Source organism: Peromyscus maniculatus, chromosome 9, assembly GCF_049852395.1.
Source record: "Peromyscus maniculatus bairdii isolate BWxNUB_F1_BW_parent chromosome 9, HU_Pman_BW_mat_3.1, whole genome shotgun sequence".
Lineage (NCBI taxonomy): Eukaryota > Metazoa > Chordata > Mammalia > Rodentia > Cricetidae > Peromyscus > Peromyscus maniculatus.
Genome location: NC_134860.1, coordinates 62150027 through 62168732, shown reverse-complemented (window position 1 = coordinate 62168732; position 18706 = coordinate 62150027). Strand labels below are relative to the sequence as shown.

General features: G+C 51.8%; 1 protein-coding gene across 1 annotated transcript; it reads left to right on the top strand.

The window, feature by feature from the left end:
* The first annotated feature begins 387 nt into the window (after positions 1-387).
* Positions 388-18325, top strand: C9H8orf74 (chromosome 9 C8orf74 homolog). The gene is made up of 4 exons (XM_006995976.4): positions 388-488; positions 2534-2726; positions 15257-15672; positions 17988-18325. Exons 1-4 carry the CDS (start codon positions 441-443, stop codon positions 18225-18227), a joined length of 897 nt encoding a protein of 298 aa, XP_006996038.1. The 5' UTR covers positions 388-440; the 3' UTR covers positions 18228-18325.
* Positions 18326-18706: the final 381 nt, after the last annotated feature.

The following is an 18706-nucleotide window of genomic DNA, read 5'->3' as shown; positions in this document are numbered from 1 at the left end:
ATTGAAAATATAGAATTATGGAAGCTGCTGGGTGGCGGCGGGGGCAGGTTGGGTTAGATCCTGAAGGGATGAGGTAAGGACATGAAGGTCAGTATGGAGATCAAGCCTGGCCGGTAGAGGGACAGGGAGATGCAGGCTGCAATCAGCAGGATATGTAGGATGAGGGAAGTGGAGTGTGTGTGCACGTGTGTGCATGCACATGCCTGTACATGATGGAGAACAGATGAGAAACTGAGACAGATGAAAGGGGAAGGGGGCTAAGGTTTCCTGCACAGATACAGGAGGATGACCTACAGCACAGGACTGCTGAAGGGCCAGTATGAAAAAACTAGAAGGAGCCAGGGACCCCGTGACATAACAAAGCCAGGCTTCCTTGCCAGGGTTCTGGGAACTGAGTCAGTCCCAGTGAGGTCTCCTAGCAACTGGGGGGAGCCAGGGCCATGGCACTCCTAACACCCCAGGGAGTGAAGGAAGTCTTCCAGTTTCAGGTGAAGATCTGGGTTAGAGACCTTTGCTCCGGTGGATATGGTGGGAAGGGGGAGGTGTGCCAGCAAGGCTCAAGGATGCTGTCTTCTTGGGTAGCACTTCTAACATCCCAACACACCGCCTCTAAGGGCACAATGGATGCTTGAGGCTGGAATTCTAGAGTCACCAGCCCTGAGCCTGGCTCAATGGATGCTTGAGGATGGAATTCCAGAGTCATAGGCTGTTTGGGCTCACTGGAAAGTCTAGGCTGCGGACCAGCTCACCAGGGATGGGGGAGGAGACAATACCTGCCATCTGCTGCGTTGGGCCCCAACAACCCTCTAGAGCTGTCTTCTCATGTGAGGGAGGGTGAAGGGGCTCTTGATGGATGGGAACTACAGGGAAGGAGTGCATAGGACAGAGAAGTGTGGTCAACAGAAACTGCCAGGGGCTGAGAATTGGGCTCTAGGCCCACGGGATCTGCCATTGATCGACTTAGAGTTCCCCTAGCGAGAGCCCCCTCACCCTGGGGAGCAGCGGCTCTCTGGATGGTGGGTCTCTATATCTTCCCATTTCTTGTTGTTATTGAAGGGACTCTTGCTTCACCTACTGTCCACCCCTTCTAGAAAGGCTATAGCAGCCCCAGTGAGAGAAAATTTATACTCTATCAGTCCACAAGAGAGCCTGAACATCCATCAAGCTAAACATCCCCTCACTAAACCTCTTTTCCACCGGTCATTCACCCTCTAGTATGAATGTATCAGGGTAGCTGGTTGAAAGAAGCCTCAGGGAAATCAACAACTTGTTTTAGGGGACAGAAAACGGGAACCATCATTCCCAAACCTGAGGCTTGTTGGGGGTGCACAAACCTGGGGCTGCACTGGCTGGTGTCAGAACTCTTAAAGAAAGGAGTGCTAGAAGAAGAAGAGGGGTCGGGGAGAATAATTCCACTGGTCAAGTGCTTGCCACACAAGTGCAAGGACATGGCTGTGTCTGATCCCCAAGAACACACTTCAGAGACAGCCAGAGGTGGTGCCGAAGCGTTGTAATCCCAATGCTAGGGAGGCAGAGACAGGCAGCAAGCCCAGCCTACTTGGCGAGTTCCAGGCCAGTGAGAAACCCTGTCTCAAAAACAAGGTGGACTATGAGTGACGACTGACTCCTGAGGCTGCCCTCTGACCTCCACATACACACCCACACATGTGCACCGACACACAGAGGAGAACACCCACACATGTGTACCAACACACATGGGTGTACCAGGCTTTTTCTTTGGGGCCACCAACCAGCCCCCAAATCATGACACCGAGGCTTCTTATTACTTATAAATGCTCAGCCTAGCTTAGGCTCATTTCTGGGTAGCTCTTTTAACTTAAATTAACCTGTTTCTCTTTATCTACCTTTTGCCTCTGGGTTTTTTTTTTTACCTTTTCTTACTTTCTTGCTGTCTCTCTGTCTGGCTGGTAGCTGCCTGGCTTCTGGCCCTGGGCATCTCCTGTGTTCTTTCCTCCTCTCTCTTCTCTACTTCTTCTTGTCCTTTTTGAGCCTAGAGTTCTCCTATTTATTCTCTCTGCCTGCTAGCCCCGACTATCCTTTCTCTGCCTAGCTGTTGGCTGTTCAGCTTTTTATTAGACCGATCAGGTGCCTTAGGCAGGCAAGGTGAAACAAATACAACACATCTTCACATAATTAAACACACATCCTTATATTGTTAAATAAAGTCAGCATAAACAAATGTAACACACCTTTACACAGTTAAAGTAATATTCTGTAGCATAAACAAATGTAACACATCTTTGCCTGGTTAAAATAATACCCCACAACACACGGGAGCACACCCACATGTGTACTGACACACTGAAGCACACCCACACATGTGTACTGACACACTGGAGCACACCCAAAAGAACAAGCTTCCAGAAAGGGGAGGCATAGCTGTCTAGAAACCAAGCCCAATTCTTCCTTGGTGTCCCTATATTCCTGGTCATTCTCAGGATTTTCGTGTGGCCCCCAACAGTGTCATGCCCAGTAATGACATTGTCCCCTTTCCCCATACCACCTCCGGCAGAAACCCCGTGGACGAGAGCACCTGCGGAGGCTCCTGAACTGGGAGGAGTTTGATGAGCTGAGGGATGCTCGCCGGAGCATCCTGCTGGACACCCTCTATGACAGTGTCATCTTTGCTGTGGGAAAAGGCTTCCCATGGGTCGAGGTGGTCCAGGTGGTCAAGTTCACGGAAGAGCTGCTCAAGGAGACCAAAGGTAAAGAGTGACACCGAGGGCTGGCACATGAGAGCTCCCAGGAGCCAGAGACCTCTTCAGAGGCTCTGTGCTCAGAAACAGCACAGCCCTGGACTCAGGTCCCCATCCCTGACTTTCATGGCTGCAAATCCTGCACCACTCCACACTGTGCCCACATGCTCAGGGTGTTGGCTTGGCTTATATAAACCAAGTGTGTCAGCCCCTCTTTAGAGCCTTTCCCTTGTGCCCTGGGACAGCAGGTTGTCCCCTCAATGGGTTATGCTCCTCAGAAGGTGTCTCTTCTGGTGTGGGCCGGGCAGTGCAGAACCATTATGGAAACATAATGGCTTAATTACAAAAAACAAAGACTGTGTATTTCCCACCATCGTTCCTCAGTGTGAACCAGACCGGGGTGTCTTTAGGTGGGATTGTGTTAGAAGGTTTGCTTTTGAAAATTGCCATTTGAGTTGCTTGTGGGAGCCCACAGAGGTTTCCTAGTGAGATCTGAGCTTGCTTTACACAGCAGGGCTGCATTCGGGGGTGGCTTGACCACGTGCATGGTCACCAGGTGTCTGAGATGGTCTGCACTTGGCTGTGCTGGGGGAGGGGGGAGCTTTTGCTCCACCCCTTGGTGTTCCTTTATATACCTGAGAGCAGAGACAGTCAGGGCCCGACAGATAAGGATCCAGGTCTTCCCAAGGCTATTCTGTGTTTCTGTCTGTCTGTCTCTCTCTAGCTATATTTCTATCTAATATTTCCTGTTGCTCCTGCTCAAGAGTACCCTAGGGAAAGGTGGGGGTGAGATGGTCCCCCACAGTTGCTGACTTGAATTTCATAAGAATATCTTTTGATGATTTTGGCTTGAGATTAGGGCAAATTTTCCACCAATTTCTGAAATGGCCAGGGGCACACTTTTGTAATTTTGTACTATGTATTTATTTGAAGCAAGTGTTCTCAGCATTGTACAATCAAAATATTAATCAACTCTGAAAAAATGTTGAAGATATTCTATATTCTACAGTCTTAGTTATCTAAGATTTTATTTTTATATTTAAATAAACAAGTAGACAGTCTCATTAATATATAACTTTAATTTTAATCAATGGTTAAAAATATATCTGCTGGAAAATGTTAAAAATATAATACTCATAATCAGTTAATGTTTGATTTGCATACCTATTTTCTTTACATAGCCAGAGTTGTGTTACATTCGGAGGGCATGAAGCTGGGCATGGTGGTGAACATCTCAGCACTTGGGAGGCAGAGGGAGGTGGGCCTCTGTGAGTAAGTGGTCAGCCTGATCTATATAGTGTACCTAGTGAGTTCCAGGCCAGCCAGGGCTACATAGTGAGACCCAGTCTCAAAATAAAATCAGTGGGGGTACAAAAGGGTCACAAGTAGAAAGCATTCAAGAAGTCATGCTTATAGCACTTGGGGCCTTGGCTGAAGGTAGAAGACTCATAAGGTCATGTTACCATCACCCCACAGCTGAAGGTTCACCTGTACAACCTCACCTGTTCTCTGAACCAGCCACCCATTCAGAACTCTGGGTCTTCTGTACAATCCACTGACTTCCATCACTGCTTCTGGCTTCACTAGGCTCCTCCCTGCCACCCCAGTTTTCTCTGACTTTACTAGGCTGCTCCCCGAATAGTTCTGTCCAACACCAGCCTTGATCTTGATCTGCCTTTTCTCTCCCCTTTGGTAACATCTGAACCAGCCACCCATGTTCGCTGTTGGGCTATGATCCCAAATGCTGAACCTGCAAAAAATAAAAACTCTTAAAAGTTGGGCTGGGGAAATGGTTCAATTCATAGATTGCTTGCTGAGCCAATGTGAGGACCTGAGTTGGGGTCCTCAGCAACCACAGAAAGGCAAGGCATTGTGGTGTATGTCTATATGTGGAGTACACCTCAACACTAGGGCGGAAGTTTGGAGTCAGGGCAGAACCCTAGGACTTGCTAGCAAAATGGTGAGATCCAGGTTCATTGAGAGACCTTGTCTCAAAAAACAAGGAAAACAACTAATAAAGACACCCAGCATTAATCTCTGGCCTCCATACATGCATGTGTAAGGCTAGCACACCACAAACACATGTACATGTACACACACACACACACACACACACACACACACACACACACACCACTGTCCACTTGGCTCTTCAAAGAGCTGAAATCTTGAGACATTTTCTCTTTCACAAAGGCAGATTGCGATAAAGACATCTCTCTATCTAGTGAAGAGGTGTCAGCATTTCCACACTGTGCACAGCGTCTGCTGTGATGATCACACTCCGGGAACCAAATTCACAAAGCAGTGCATGAAGCAGATTAGAACTGTTTGCACTACTGATACCTCAAGCACCCGAAATGAAGCAAAGCTGAGGTAGACAGCATTGTGAAGAACAGAAAAATAACGGTCAACTAAGGTTTTGTCTGGTCAACACCTTAAAATAGTGGGAGAAGACTTAAAAGAATAAACTGAAAAAGTTGCAAGCCAGAAACAGCATTTGCTATATTAAAATTTTTAAACTAACTCAGTCACAGACCAACCATACTCTGAAGTCTTTGTCACAGTGGGTAGCTGCTTTTTCCCCCTACAGATGCTAATATTTTTGAAATTTTTCTATGGTTTGAGGTAAACAAGACAGATGTTCTCTGCTCTATTATCCTGCCTCCCGTGCCATGGCTGGATGTTGTTTCCTGGGCATGGAAGTCCATCCTACACACCCTCAAATTTGGGTCAGATGGAGCTGGTAGTCAAACAGCTGTGCCCCTGCAGAGATGTCTTTTTTTTTTTCCTCTTCCACATTGAAGCAGTCAGTTGCCACGTTGGCTTCTTCAAGCGAACACGGCCTTCATTCACTAGGGGCCCCGGATGTCTCCCCAGCAGAGGAGACACCAGTGCAGACAGGGGTGTGTTTGTAAACTCCAGCTTTGTCTCTGTGCACCCCTGGCCAGCCGCTCTGCTGGGCGGCTCTGTCAAGTGCACTGGGCTAAGTGAAAAGCTAATAATGGTCCAGGATAGAGAGCCAGACAAGGCATTCTTTTCACCTGCAGATGGGTTCAGGTTATGGGTCAGCACAAAGGAACCCCAGGAAATCACTGAGTGCCTTCTAATCCAGCTGCCGTAGGCCATGACCTCCCCTGGCACACATGCACACAAGCACCTACCTGTATGATTGACGGAACCACGTACTGTCCTGATGAGGGCACCCAAGTCTCCTTGCTATCCTGTATCCTGCATCCTGCCCCAGCCCCTCCTAGGTACATCACCCCTATGACAGCTGTTGGCACAGGATGCAGCCAGTGGGGGCCACAGGCCAACGCCATCAGAGTTTCTGTTCCGGCTGACATCCATACTGGCTGTCACTCATCTTGGCAGGTGGCTTTCCCTGGGGTGCTTTGTTGTGGCTAACCTAGGCTAAGGATGGCTGTATTTTGTTTGCACGACAGATGAGGACATTGGCAGGCAGTGTTTAAGGAGTGGTTGTGTTTGCACAACAGTGATTCAGAGCCCTGCCAGGATGGCTGCCAGCTCAGCTTATCTCCTTGCCCAATCGAGCCCAGCACGGGGAGGGACATGGTGGCCCTTTATTCAAAAGCATAAGCTGATTCCATCCTGGCAAAGGGCTCCCAGGATCTTCTGGCCTCAGTTCCAGGCTCTGTACTTGGCACCTTCTTGGGTCAGCCTCCGGGAAGGCTGGGCAACTCACATCCAGCTGTCTGCCCCTCTCCCCGGGGGCCTAGGGTGAGATCACCAACCATGGGGTCAAGGGACAGAGTTCTTCCAGTCTACCGCATCCTGGTGGGGAGAGAATGGCAGGAAAGGGCAGACTTTATGTTCTGTACCCGGGCTATAGGAGACTCAGGAGAAAAGACAGAGCCTCCAGTATGTGGCTGCTCAGGAAGTCATGGGCAGGAAGGAAGGGATGAAGGGGGCTGGGGCAGCCTGGCCTACCTCAGTTTCACTCTGCAGTCCTTGCCCTCTGCTTGCCTGGAGGACTCTCCCCGACCAACTGCCTGCTTCCACGCCTTGTCACCATGGCAAGACGGACCCATGAGGTAGGAAGACACCTCTGTCCTCTGTCCTGGCCACAAAATCCTGGGACTAGTAGGAAGGCGGCCTGGGAGACCAGTTGACAGAGGCAGAGCAGAGTGCGTCATGATCCTGGCATCCGTAAGTTCCACCCATGCCACTCCTGATTCTCCAGGAAATGTCACTAGGCCACCACAGGGTGGGAAGGCAGCCACCCGCCTGTCCCCAGCAGCCCAGACCTGGAGTAAGCAGTGACTCACCAGGCTACCCGGCATGGCTCTTCCACCCAGGGGACTCATGGCATGCACAAGTTCTGTACCCTCGCCACCACCCCGCTGCAGCACCCCAGGCCAGCAAAGCAGATAGCAGGTGCCATTTTCAACTGCCTGTGACAGACTGAGCAGGGGTACCCTCAGACCAGACTGAGCAGGGGCACCCTCAGACCAGACTGAGCAGGGGTACCCTCAGACCAGACTGAGCAGGGACACCCTCAGACCAGACTGAGCAGGGGCACCCTCAGACCAGACTGAGCAGGGGTACCCTCAGACCAGACTGAGCAGGGGTACCCCCAGACCAGACTGAGCAGGGGTACCCTCAGACCAGGCCAGGACAGAGACGTTAGAGTGAATTCTCTGCCAAGATTCCCTCCCAGACCCTTGGTGGAGATGTAGAACGTTTCTTGGGACACACTGGCAGCCCTCACTTCAGAGATTCCCCTGAGTGAATATGATGCCTCAGGTCACCCTTGAAAGTGCCATAGACAGCGAGAGTTAGCAGCATACACCTGCTTCCTTACTGTTCTAGAGGCTCCAAGTCCAGGAAGAGGTACTGGCAGGCTGCTTGTTCCTGAGACTGCGCATGCTGGCTTCCAGCTGCCATCACCTCCCCACGTCCTCACGTGGTCCCCTTCTGTCCCGTATCCTCATGTGGTCCTCTTCTGTACGTGTTCTCACGTGGTCCCCTTCTGTACGTGTCCACTACTTCTCACATTAAGGCCCCACTCAGATTACATGACTTCATTTAACCCCAACTACTTTAAAGGCCTTATCTCTTCCCCTCCCCCCCCAAAAACATTCTGGGGTCTTTGCGGGTGGTTAGGTGTCTAATGTAGAAGTTTGAGGAGGGAAGTCAGGTGTAGTGACATATGTCTGCAATCCCAGAACTTGGGAGATTGAGACAGAAGGTTTTGAGATGGAAACCATCCTGGACTATACCACGAGAGTCCATATTAAAAGAAAAAAAGAGTAGTTCAGGGTAGGTGAGGGTGGGGTATAACTTAACCAATGTGCAGAGTGAGGTCACAGCTAACTAAGTCAACAAGACTGCCACAGAAGCATCCACATTCCCTGGCCAGACCATGCATCCTGCCAACGATGGCTATGAAAAGTCCAGCCTTACCTGTGGCGTCAATAATCTTCCCTATGGTCTGGTATGAAAAGCAGCATTTTAAAGGTGAGATGCTGTGACCCAGAGAAATTAACCTTCCTAAGAATGCACGTAGGGTAAGTGGGTTCAGGATTTGAATCCAGATCTGTATCTGACTCAGAATCCACACCCTACCTGGTGACTTTGCATTTTGATCAAGGACCTGAGCACATGGGGTGTATATAGGCCTGGGAGGTAGAGAGGGAGCCCGAGAGAGGCTCCTACCTCAAGTGGGATGGGAAGCTGGCATGTAGGACGCAAAAGCACCTAGGAGGGCCAGGTAATCTGTCTGGGAGTGCACTCCTAGCTGGGTCACAGCATGAGCTTGGGGACTGATCCCAGCCACCAGCAGGAGGGGTCCAGTGGGGTCAGTGTCTCAACCCAGACTGAAAGAGAAGCCTGTGTCTACCAGCTGGTCATGCAACCTATGGATGAATGTGCATGTCTCCTGCAGACCAGTCCTCCAGCTCTTAACTGTGACCCTCTGCCATTTTACTCCTGTCCTTTCTAGGGCTGAGGGCCTAGCATCCCGGAGAGAGGTGTTGCATGAAATAGCTGATTGCCAGGCTGGGGACAGAGTCGTGTCCCTGACATGGGAGGATTGTTTGCTTGTGTCCGTCTCAGACAGTTAAGACGATGGGGCTGCAGAGTCCGAGCTCCCTTCCTAAACTGGAGGATACTGGGGAGCATGGCTCCCAGCACCCCCCGCAGCCCACTATGGCTCAGGGGACTGTCGGCTCCATGGAAATCCTCACAGCCTCTTAGAGTGGAAAGGAACCCAGGAGGTTACCTGATCTACCCCCAACCCATCCAACAGCACATTTTAGAATCCTCTGGCACCCATGTCCCACCTCCCATACCAGACACTAGATGACTATCAAGGGGCTGGATAGAGGCCACTCTTTATCCAGGACTTGGGGCCCTAAGCTGGTACCTCACCTCTAGAGAGCCAGATAGATTCTAGATTATCCCCAGGGAGGTGCTGGTAGAGACCTAAGGAGGAAGGAGAGGATGAACACACAAAGCCACATTATTTATCACTATGGGAAGCCCAGGATATTCACTGTCTTTGGACCTGACAAGGCAAGATTTTTATTGGCTCCATTTTCCAGATAAAAGCACTGATTTCTAGAGTCACCCATGCAAGTGAGGACACGCTGTGACCAGGTGTGAGCTGCATCTTCCTCCGTGAATCCTCAGCCTGGGCTGTCATGGGCTCCCTGGGCTGCTTTGTGGAGAAGCCAAGCTCTGAGCTCAGCTCCCAGTGTCAAAGCCATCTTGAGCTCAGTGGGAGACTCACAGGGACTGTCAGCCAGGGAGGGGGAGGTGAGTGAAAGGCTGTCTGTCACTCCTCAATCTGAAGCCCAGAGCAGAGGGGACGCTTGGAATCAGACTGCCCACTCCCCTGTCCCTGCAATCAACCGCTGCAGGAGGGCGTTGTTCTTGAGAGGACTTCTGGCTCTAAAGAGAGAGGGAGCCAGCATCCCAGAGACCCAGGGATAGACAGGGGGACAGGGAAACAGTACCAGGCAGAGATGGAGAAATCTCGCAGCTCTGATCTCAAAGTGCTGTGCGTCCCTGGCCATTGGTCAGCAGGGAAGACTCAGAGCGCACTGGAGGGGAAGTAGCAGAATGGTGTCTCCTGCCCCAACTTAGCCCTTCCTTTCCTCAGAGACTGTGGCTAGCTACCTTCAGAGACACTTCTGACCACAAGAAGCCACAGAGTCCAGGGGAAAGAAGTAGAAACATGTCCCTTCCCTAGGTTAGAAATTGAAACACACTCCAGGGCCAGGCCCTGATCCCTTGCCTGGGGCAGGTCCCACCATTTTTCTGGACCTTAGTTTATCTATCTTAGAACAAGATCCTTTGACATAGAGAGATGATCTACCTCAAGGAGCTTTGAAGAACTTTGAATTTGCTCCACCTTGTTGATTGGACTGGGCTCATTAGCATATTGAGGCCGCTCACTTTCCTTGGATGGGTTTATTTTCAAGGTCTCTGGCTCAGGCCATGCATCTTTGATACAGTACCTACTGCAGAAAAGCTTTTAGAAATCTGAGAGACTTGAGGTCCTTCTTGCACCTACCTCCAAGAGTCTACAAAGAGAGCTTGAAGTCACTTGGAGACAAGAGACTGGGGCTGAATTCCGACTCTGTCGCTTATCAACTCTGCATCCTGAGTGAATCCCTCAGCCTCTCTGTGATTCTCAATGTGCCCTGTGGATAAGGATGAGCCTCCCGGAGCTGAGCGGGGCTTGGGAGGCCGAGCGCCACAGGTGCACGTGACACAATGCTGTGGGATCCTCCAACCCTGAGGACAATGATGCCTTGGTAGTCACTGCGTGGGTTCCTGAATGCTGGGGAACACAGAGCAGAGCTCGATGCAGATGACAGGCCTGGCCTTCCCTCTGCCTTCCTCTTCTTGCTCACGTACCGAGAAAGTCAAGTTGTCATGCTGTATCCTGGCTTGACTCTTCTGCCTTGGATCCAAAACAAGACAACCAGACAGTCTTGTCAGAGACACCCCGGTCATCTGGTACCCATCCAGAAAGCTCAGCCCCTCTTCACCATTTCCCTGTCCTCCCCACCCTCAGGCTGGGCCCTGTCTCCTGTGTTGCTATGGAGATGCCAGTACTCCCCCTCCAGGTCCTTTCTGCCCAGTGCGGGAGCAAGCAAGCATCTTGTGTTGCCATCGGCGGATCCTCCCCCACACCCCTCTTCCATCATTCCTCTCCTCCTCCACTCTGCTCCTCCTCACAGGTGTGGGCCTCCAGGGGTTTGGGGACAGACTTCAGGAAGTTCCCAGTGGCCAATGCAAATGAAGGCCACTCCCTGTTATTGAAGAGCAGTGTGCAGGCCCAGCTCTGCCTGCCTCTACCAGAGACATCTACTGCTTAATCCCTCAGTGCTGAGTCACTGGGACGCAGGGAGCAGGTTGTGCATCTCACAGCAGCTGCGCAGCAGTGAGGGACAAGGTCTACTGAGCCCAGGAAGTGTCTTTGGTGGAGTTCAATTTCAACCAGGGATCTTCCCATTGGCCCAGGCAAAGGCTACACTAATGTTTCCCTACCTTTCAGGAAAGCTGTATGGCAATTGTGGCATGATTTGGACATGATAGCCTCACAGACGTCTTGTGTGGCCACTGGGGATGCAGAGGACTGGATGGGGAAAGCGGCAGACATGACATCCACATAGAGGGGCAGGTTCCCCACTCTGTGCACTGCCAGGCCAAGCCAGGCTGCAGGCAGAACAGAGCAACCTCTGATAAATAATTAATTCACTATGAGGAGCCTAGAGACGGGTCCCCTCATGGAGGTTCACCTACAGTCCTTCACCCAGGCTTGCAGGCCAGCTTTAATAGACATAAACAATGACTTCCTGGCACTCTCCTAGGATCACTTTTCTGGTGGTCCCTCTACTTGTCTGCCATCTTCAGTCTGAAATCCACTCAACCTCTTGCTTCTTGCTTTTTGCTTCCCTACCCCTGAGGGCCCTGGAGCTCCACGGCAATGCTTAACTTGGGGGAACTTAAGGATTCTATGCATTCCTTCAGCTCCAGGAACCCCTTACCTCCTGTTCTCAGCACCCACACATCCTCTGTCCAGCCTCTCAGTACTCCCTGCCTTTCTCATCCTGGGCCTCGTATGGGCTCCAGGTGATTATATGCACGTCCTCAGCTCTGGCTTAGGTAATTTGTAGCATATATGTGCCCTCAAGGAAGCCAAGCCTGCCTATCCTATGTCATTTTAACCACTACCACCCCCTCCAAGAGCAGAAATGAATCCGTCAATATGCCTACACATCTGAGCAGCCCCAGACTCATTCACACATGTAGAAAAGGCCTCAGCAGCAGGGGGGTAACCCAGAAGTGATGGCAGAGAGTGGAGGTTCTGATTTCCTGCTGGTCACCCTTCATCCTGCTTCTCTCAGGGGTTAGGTCACAACCACAAGAAAGGCAACGGATACAGGCGACACATCAGAGTCACTCGGGAAAATATCAGCCAAAGAGGGCACAGCAAGAGGGAGCTGGGCCGGATTCTGGACCCAGGCTGGTACCGGATGAGGGGCCAAGCTGCTCTTCAGAGCACAGCTACCCCCGTCACGGTGTTCCCAGGGGGATGCTGCTGTCCACCGGCTGCCCTTGCCGTCGAGGAGTCCCTAATCAGACACCCAGCTCTGACAAGAGGAGGGCAGCAAGGGACACTAGGTGTTCGCACAGTCACTGTTCCCAGGGTGGCAGCTGCCGAGAGGCCCTGGTTGGTGAACCAGACCAGCACCTGCTCCTAGCCAAGCCTCCAGATAGGTCTGTCAGTTCCTCTCTCTTCACGGCCTGTTGCTCCTGCTCACAATCATCCCCAAGAACCCATTTCTGCTCACCTCCAGCCTGCTACTCAGGTGGTCCAAACTGTCTTGTCCTGAAAACAAAGCTATAGCCATTGAGCCCGGCCCATGGGTCCTTCTCACCTGCTTTCCCACCAGCAGTTGCTGCCGGCTATCTGCCTTTAGCATTTGGGGCCCAATCTTGCCCCAGCCGGGGCCATATTGCTGTTGGCCCATCTCTCCCTCTCCATCCTGAACTGACCATCCCTGCCTCGCTCGGCCCCCTTTAGCCAGAACAAAGCCAATTGTCCCACCCTCCTCTTCTCAGAGAACTCTCATCTGAGTGCTCCCGTGGCCCAATTCTGTCCTTCCTAGTTGAACACCACGGCTATGGCTTCTCCCACCCACGCTTCATGGGCAGGACCGTGTCTTTTTATCACAGCACTACCAGCACCCAGCACAGCACCTCCTTAAAGGACTGACAGAGGCCGTTCACAGACTCGGCAACAGTTGACAGATTCACCTTGTAAAAAGGGACACACAGGAGGGGGACACAGGGAAGAAGGAAGACAGGAGAGAGGAGGGGGGAGGGAAAGGGGGGATACAGGAAGGAATAGACAGAAGAGGGAGGAGGGAGACAGGAATGGAGAGAAGAGGGAAACAAAGAGGGAGGGAATCCGGAGGGAGGGAGGAGGGAGCCAGGGAGGAAGGGAAGAGGGAGGTAGACTTTTCTCAAATGGCTGGCACAACTACTCCACCCCCTAGCATCTGTGGCTTTCTCCCCACGAGCTCTAGGACAGGCAAATGAACATGTTAGCTCACAAGACCCTCCAACAAGCCTCTGAAGTTAATATATGCAATCCTCAACTTTACATTAAAATCAAAGGTGCCCCAGCTAGGAAGGGACAGAGCGTCTTGGAGCTCCAAGTCAAGGGCCTTCCCCAGAGACAGAAGCGCAGCTCTCAGCACTGAGCCTGTTCGACTCCGAATGAAGGGGTCTGCCTGTGCCAGGCTCCAGCCTGTAACCACTTCCCTCCACCACTCACCTGCGGAGCACAGGCACTAACGGTTTAAATCTGAAATGTTCCCTAAAGACTCGTGTGGTGATGTTTTGTTTGGGAGGAGAGAGGAATATAAGGCGGGAGGAGACAGGAGCTCAATCCCTTTCAGGCTGAGGAGTTGACTGGGGAGGTAAGAGGTGGCTGGGGCTGGCTCCTTTGTCTCTCTGATCCTTCTTTCAGCATTTACCCGGATATCTGGCTCTGGGTTTTTATTATTAAAACCAATTAGAATTCGAGGTACAGACTCCCGTTTGGATTCACTTCCCAGTGAGTCGCATTGACTCTAGGAGATGGGCTGAGGTACTTAGCAGCGTGGACTTTTGAAAGGGGCCTCCAATGCCTGTCCCACCCCTGCACTCTGCTTCCTGGGTCACTGTCACATGACTAGCCTCCACCTCACACATAAACTGCCACAGACTAAGCTTCACTCCCTGGCCTTCCAAGCCTTCCCCACTGTGACAGACTGAAATACCTCCAACAAGCCCTTCTTCCCTTAAGTTGGTTCTGTTGGGTTTGGTTACAGGGACATAGAGGTAAAAATACACCAGACAATCTCCCTAGCATGTATGAAGGAAGCTTTCAGCAAAGACGGGCCCTGTCTACCTGCTGTTTCTAAGGCAACATGGCCTCATCCCCTGGTCCTCGGGGTGATGAGATGATGGTTAATATTCCCACACAGAGCAGCAGAGCCTTTTGAGGAGCCCGGAGTGATTGGAGAAGTAAGATGGAGGGCTTTCAACACCACCCTCCAGGCAGAGCCAAGTCACCCCTCTGTAGGAGATGAGAAAGGGCAGAAGTGAAAACTCTAAAGCCAGGAAATAAGGGGTAACAGGCGGAAATAAGGAAGATATATGCAGAGGAGTTGCTCCAACTTCAGGAAAAAGCCAGACTCTTGCATCGTGCACTTGATTTCCATGGCTGTTAACGGACCTGGATTCTAAGCATGTGTGGCTCAGTGGTCTCCTGCAAAGGAGGGCAGGAGAGACGTGACCAAGCTCACGGTGTTTATCCATAGTGCTGTGAGAACCGGCTCTCCTGGCTGTAGGAGGGCCATGTTCTTAAGCCATATCTGGACTTGCTATGCCCAGGACCTGCATGGCATTCTGCCATGACTCTTCAGAAACCAATTCCTGTGTCAGGTCCTGGCAGCCTGCATGGAGTTCTGCCTCCGATCATTGCACTAAGGCACCTGGAGGGTTCAGGCATGGGAAGAAACAGGGGAGAACTGTTCCCTTTCTGAGGAGCTGCATCCTTGGTACTGTTCTCATAGCTGACTCCATGTGAGGTCAGCACTATTTGTCCAGCTCTGTCGTCCCAAGTCCCCAGTATAAAGGTTACCCAGACGCATCTCCAGTCACCTCCTTCTCCACAAACATCAGAAACCCCCCGTTACTCGCTGTTCTCCTTCCTGAGGAATTTGAAGTCAAAACAATCTAAAGCACAGTTGAAGCAAGTCGGAACAGGAGCTTAAAAACAGAAGGAGGCAATAACCCTATAGGGAAAACTTGATAAATACAACTTACTGTAGAAGACTGGCCCTGAGCTTCCTGGAATCCAAAATAAAGTGGGAAATGAGATGCACTCCAGAGCTCTTGAGCGGGAGCTGATGGGTAGTGCTGGAGAATCAGAGTCGGGACGCAGGTCCTGAGGTTGGACCTGGATTCACAGCCCAATTTACACTCTGTACCCTCCTCCCCTGTACCCCCAGGCTGCTCCATCACGGAGGCTGTGACGGTCCTGGGGAAGAAGCTCCGAGATTACCAGAAGCATTTCAACGTCACCCACCTGCTGGCCCTCTGTGACTACTTCCACAACACCTTCATCCGACACTATAGACTCTACCAGTACGTCCTGAGCCAGGACCAGGAGGTCAACCTGACAGTCGCCCACGTGCAAATGTGTGCGCCCCCCCAGCCCCTTCCACTAACAGAAGGCATCGACAGGGATGTGTGGAGGCATGAGCAGCAGGTGGCTGAACTGAGCACAGCGGAGGTGCAGAAGCGCACGAATGTGCTAATGCTGAAGGAGACGCTGAGCTTGGAGCAGGCGCACATGCTGCAGAAGGCCTTTGGGGTCGAGGAGCCGCCAGGGCAGCTACAGCCCCGGCCAACCTTGAGGAGAGAGGTGAGACTCTGTCTGCCAGCCCCAGGGTCTCTGAGACTCAGCGGGCTGGACTAATTCCCGGGCCTCCTTCACTCTCTGCACTGGTAGTGGGGGACAGAGTCACGGGGGCATCTAACATCTCCCACAGACTTTGCATGCACATCCTTGCACAACATCCCTGCAGGGTAGAAGAAGCTCGTGTCCCCATTTTCCTCATGACACAATGGGGTTAAAGAACATCATTTGACTAATGCCATCAAGGTACCATGGAGTAGAGTTCCTAGTTGGTCAAGGCCTGCAGACCTTGAAGTCTGAGTTTTTCCCTCTGTGTCATTGACTGGTGACAGAGTCCACTGAGAGACAGGAAAGGGACATAGACCTCTGAGCTGCTGGGGAATGTCCCAGTGCCCTTGGTCTGCAGTCAGAGCCATTATCATGGAGACCCAAGGTGCAGACAGCTCAGGGAAGGTGTGTGAGCAGCTGGCCCAGAGAAGACTGGAAGAGCTGAGTGTGTGTGTGTGTGTGTGTGTGTGTGTGTGTGTGTGTGTGTGTGTGTGTGTGTGTGTGTGTAAATGCACAGGCACAGCAGGAGAGGTAGTGGCAAGATTGTTTTGAAGGGGTTCTGTTTGTTGTTTGGTTAGTTTTGGCTTCTGATTTGTCGGCCAAAGAAAAGTATTCCTCCAAAGTTCAAAAGGATGTCTGGGAAATTGCTAAAATAATTACCCAGCAGGTTGGATGATACTCATCCAAGCTCAAGGCTTCTGATACATAATAACAGGACAAGACCATGCTATCTTAGTACATTAAGACATCCAAAGTAGGCAGCCAGGCATAGTGGTGTACAGCTATGGTCCTACCACTCAGGAAGTGATGGCAGAAGGTTCAAGAGTTCAAGGCCAGGCAGGTCCAGTCCCCTCCTCCCAGGCTGAGCAAAGTGTCCCCGCATAGGCCCCAGGTTCCAAACAGCCAGCTGAATCTACCAGGTTGAGCTGAATCCCCAGGGGTGTCCTTGCCCTGGAGGAGATGGGAATGGGGGATGGGCTGAGGGGGAAGGCGGGGGTGGGGTATGCGGGAGGGGGGAGGACAGGAGAATTCGTGGCTGATATGTAAAATTAAATCAAATTATAAAATTTAAAAAAAAGGAGTTCAAGGCCAACCTTAACTATGTGAGACTCCATCACAAAACAGCTGGGCGGTGGTGGCGGCGCACGCCTTTAATCCCAGCACTCGGGAGGCAGAGCCAGGCGGATCTCTGTGAGTTCGAGGCCAGCCTGGACTACAGAGTGAGTTCCAGGAAAGGCGCAAAGCTACACAGAGAAACCCTGTCTTGAAAAAAAAAAAAAGTGGGAATCCATCACAAAACAACAGCAACAGACTTCCAACCAGGATCCAGGAAGCTAAGTGACAGGTTGTCTCTGGGTCCTTAAAGGACTTTGCTCTGTGATATCGTGGAGTCTGTAGACTAGGTCAGGAGAGGGCTGCCGGATACCAGCTCCTGCTCCACCACGCCTTTCAGCTCCCCTTTAATCTCCAGTGGGGGCTCTCTGGCAAAGCTGGGGAGCCCTGGCAGTAAGCCTGAGGGAAGCACTCAACAACCATCACCACCACAGGACAAATGCACCTCTTTATGGAGTCCGATCCTTCTCTAAAGATCTGGGGAAGCACATTAATTTTATATTAAAATAAAATCCAAGGGACATTCTGGGGCAAACTGACACCAGAGTTTAAGTATGTATTACAAACAACAGCATACCCCAATGCATATCCCTCATCACTCATATATCCCTCATCCCAGATATCATGCATAACTTCTCTGTCCTGTCTCTAGGACACTAGAGGGTCAAGTATGTGAAGGGGGGTCACAGTGGATTCTGTTAGAATAGCAAATGGGGGCTGAGTTCATATTCTTCCTGGAGTGGGCTGGTCCCAAAGTAACCCCATTCTCTAAAGCTGTCCCTGTCCCCTCCGGTGAAGTCACCAGGACTGTGACATGTGAGAGCAGTCGGGAGGTGGGAGGAGCTCACGATGGCCATGTGGAGCACCACTGGCCGCTGGCCTCTGGTCCCAGAACCATGTGAGGAACGAATGCCACACACCAGGAGATTTGCTACCCAGGACTCTATGGGGGAAGGGAGAGAGCTGATGGGCAGGATGGGGGAAGGGAGAGAGCTGGTGGGCAGGATGGGGGAAGGGAGAGAGCTGGTGGGCAGGATGGGGGAAGGGAGGGAGCTGGTGGGCCCACAGCAGAGGGCCACCACTATGGGGAGCCACGGCCACTGAGAGGAGGATGGGCCTCGGCTGTCCTCCAAGCATGCTCGCTGATGTGTGTCCTGCAGGCTCTGGAGCGTCTGGTCAGCGAGGCCATCCACATCCAGATCGCATGCCTGCAGGAGCTTCTACAGTACGAGATCCAAGCCGCTTTTGACATCCTGGACCTGAGGCTGCAGAAGAAGACCCTGACCCTCGGTGCTCCGCCACCCCCACTCCCCTGCATCACCGCTGGCCAGGCAGCCTTAGAGGACTCTCCTAAGGCCAGTAAAGCCAATAAAGGAAAGAAAGGCAAAGCTAAGAAGTAGGAGGCTGGCAGCTACCATCCGAGGACTCACGAGAGAAGCAATATAGGCATGCTCAGCATAGACCAGAGGCTCCTAGTGATTAAAAGAAACAAAGCCACTCCCGCGCTGTCTCTGTCTCATGTGTGATGGGGGAGGGTATTTTCTTGGCTAGGCCAGACTTTTCTTTGAGTAGGACCACAGAGGTCACCTGAGCAGATCATGCCCTGGGATTCTCCTTCCCTGGATGTAGAGCGTAAGTGGTGGAAGGTCTTACAGTGCATGCCAGCAGAGAGTTCAAGCAAGGCCAGATAAGTCAGGGAGGCTCACAACCTCCCAGAGACAGAGCCGAAGAAAGGGGAGCCAGTGCTCAAGGCTCTGTGTCTGGGCTCTTTCTCTGGGGCACTGTGCCTTCATGCAGACACCTACACATGCTTTCAGCTGCTGGTTTGACAAGGGGACAATGGCAAACCTGTAAGAGTAGACCACCAGCCCAGCAAGAC

Coding starts and splice junctions, on each gene's coding strand:
- C9H8orf74 (XM_006995976.4), top strand. CDS start 441: ATGGCACTCCTAACACCCCAGGGAGTGAAGGAAGTCTTCCAGTTTCAG. Junction 2,727..15,256: donor GCTGCTCAAGGAGACCAAAG/GTAAAGAGTGAC, acceptor CTGTACCCCCAG/GCTGCTCCATCACGGAGGCT. Junction 15,673..17,987: donor GGCCAACCTTGAGGAGAGAG/GTGAGACTCTGT, acceptor TGTGTCCTGCAG/GCTCTGGAGCGTCTGGTCAG.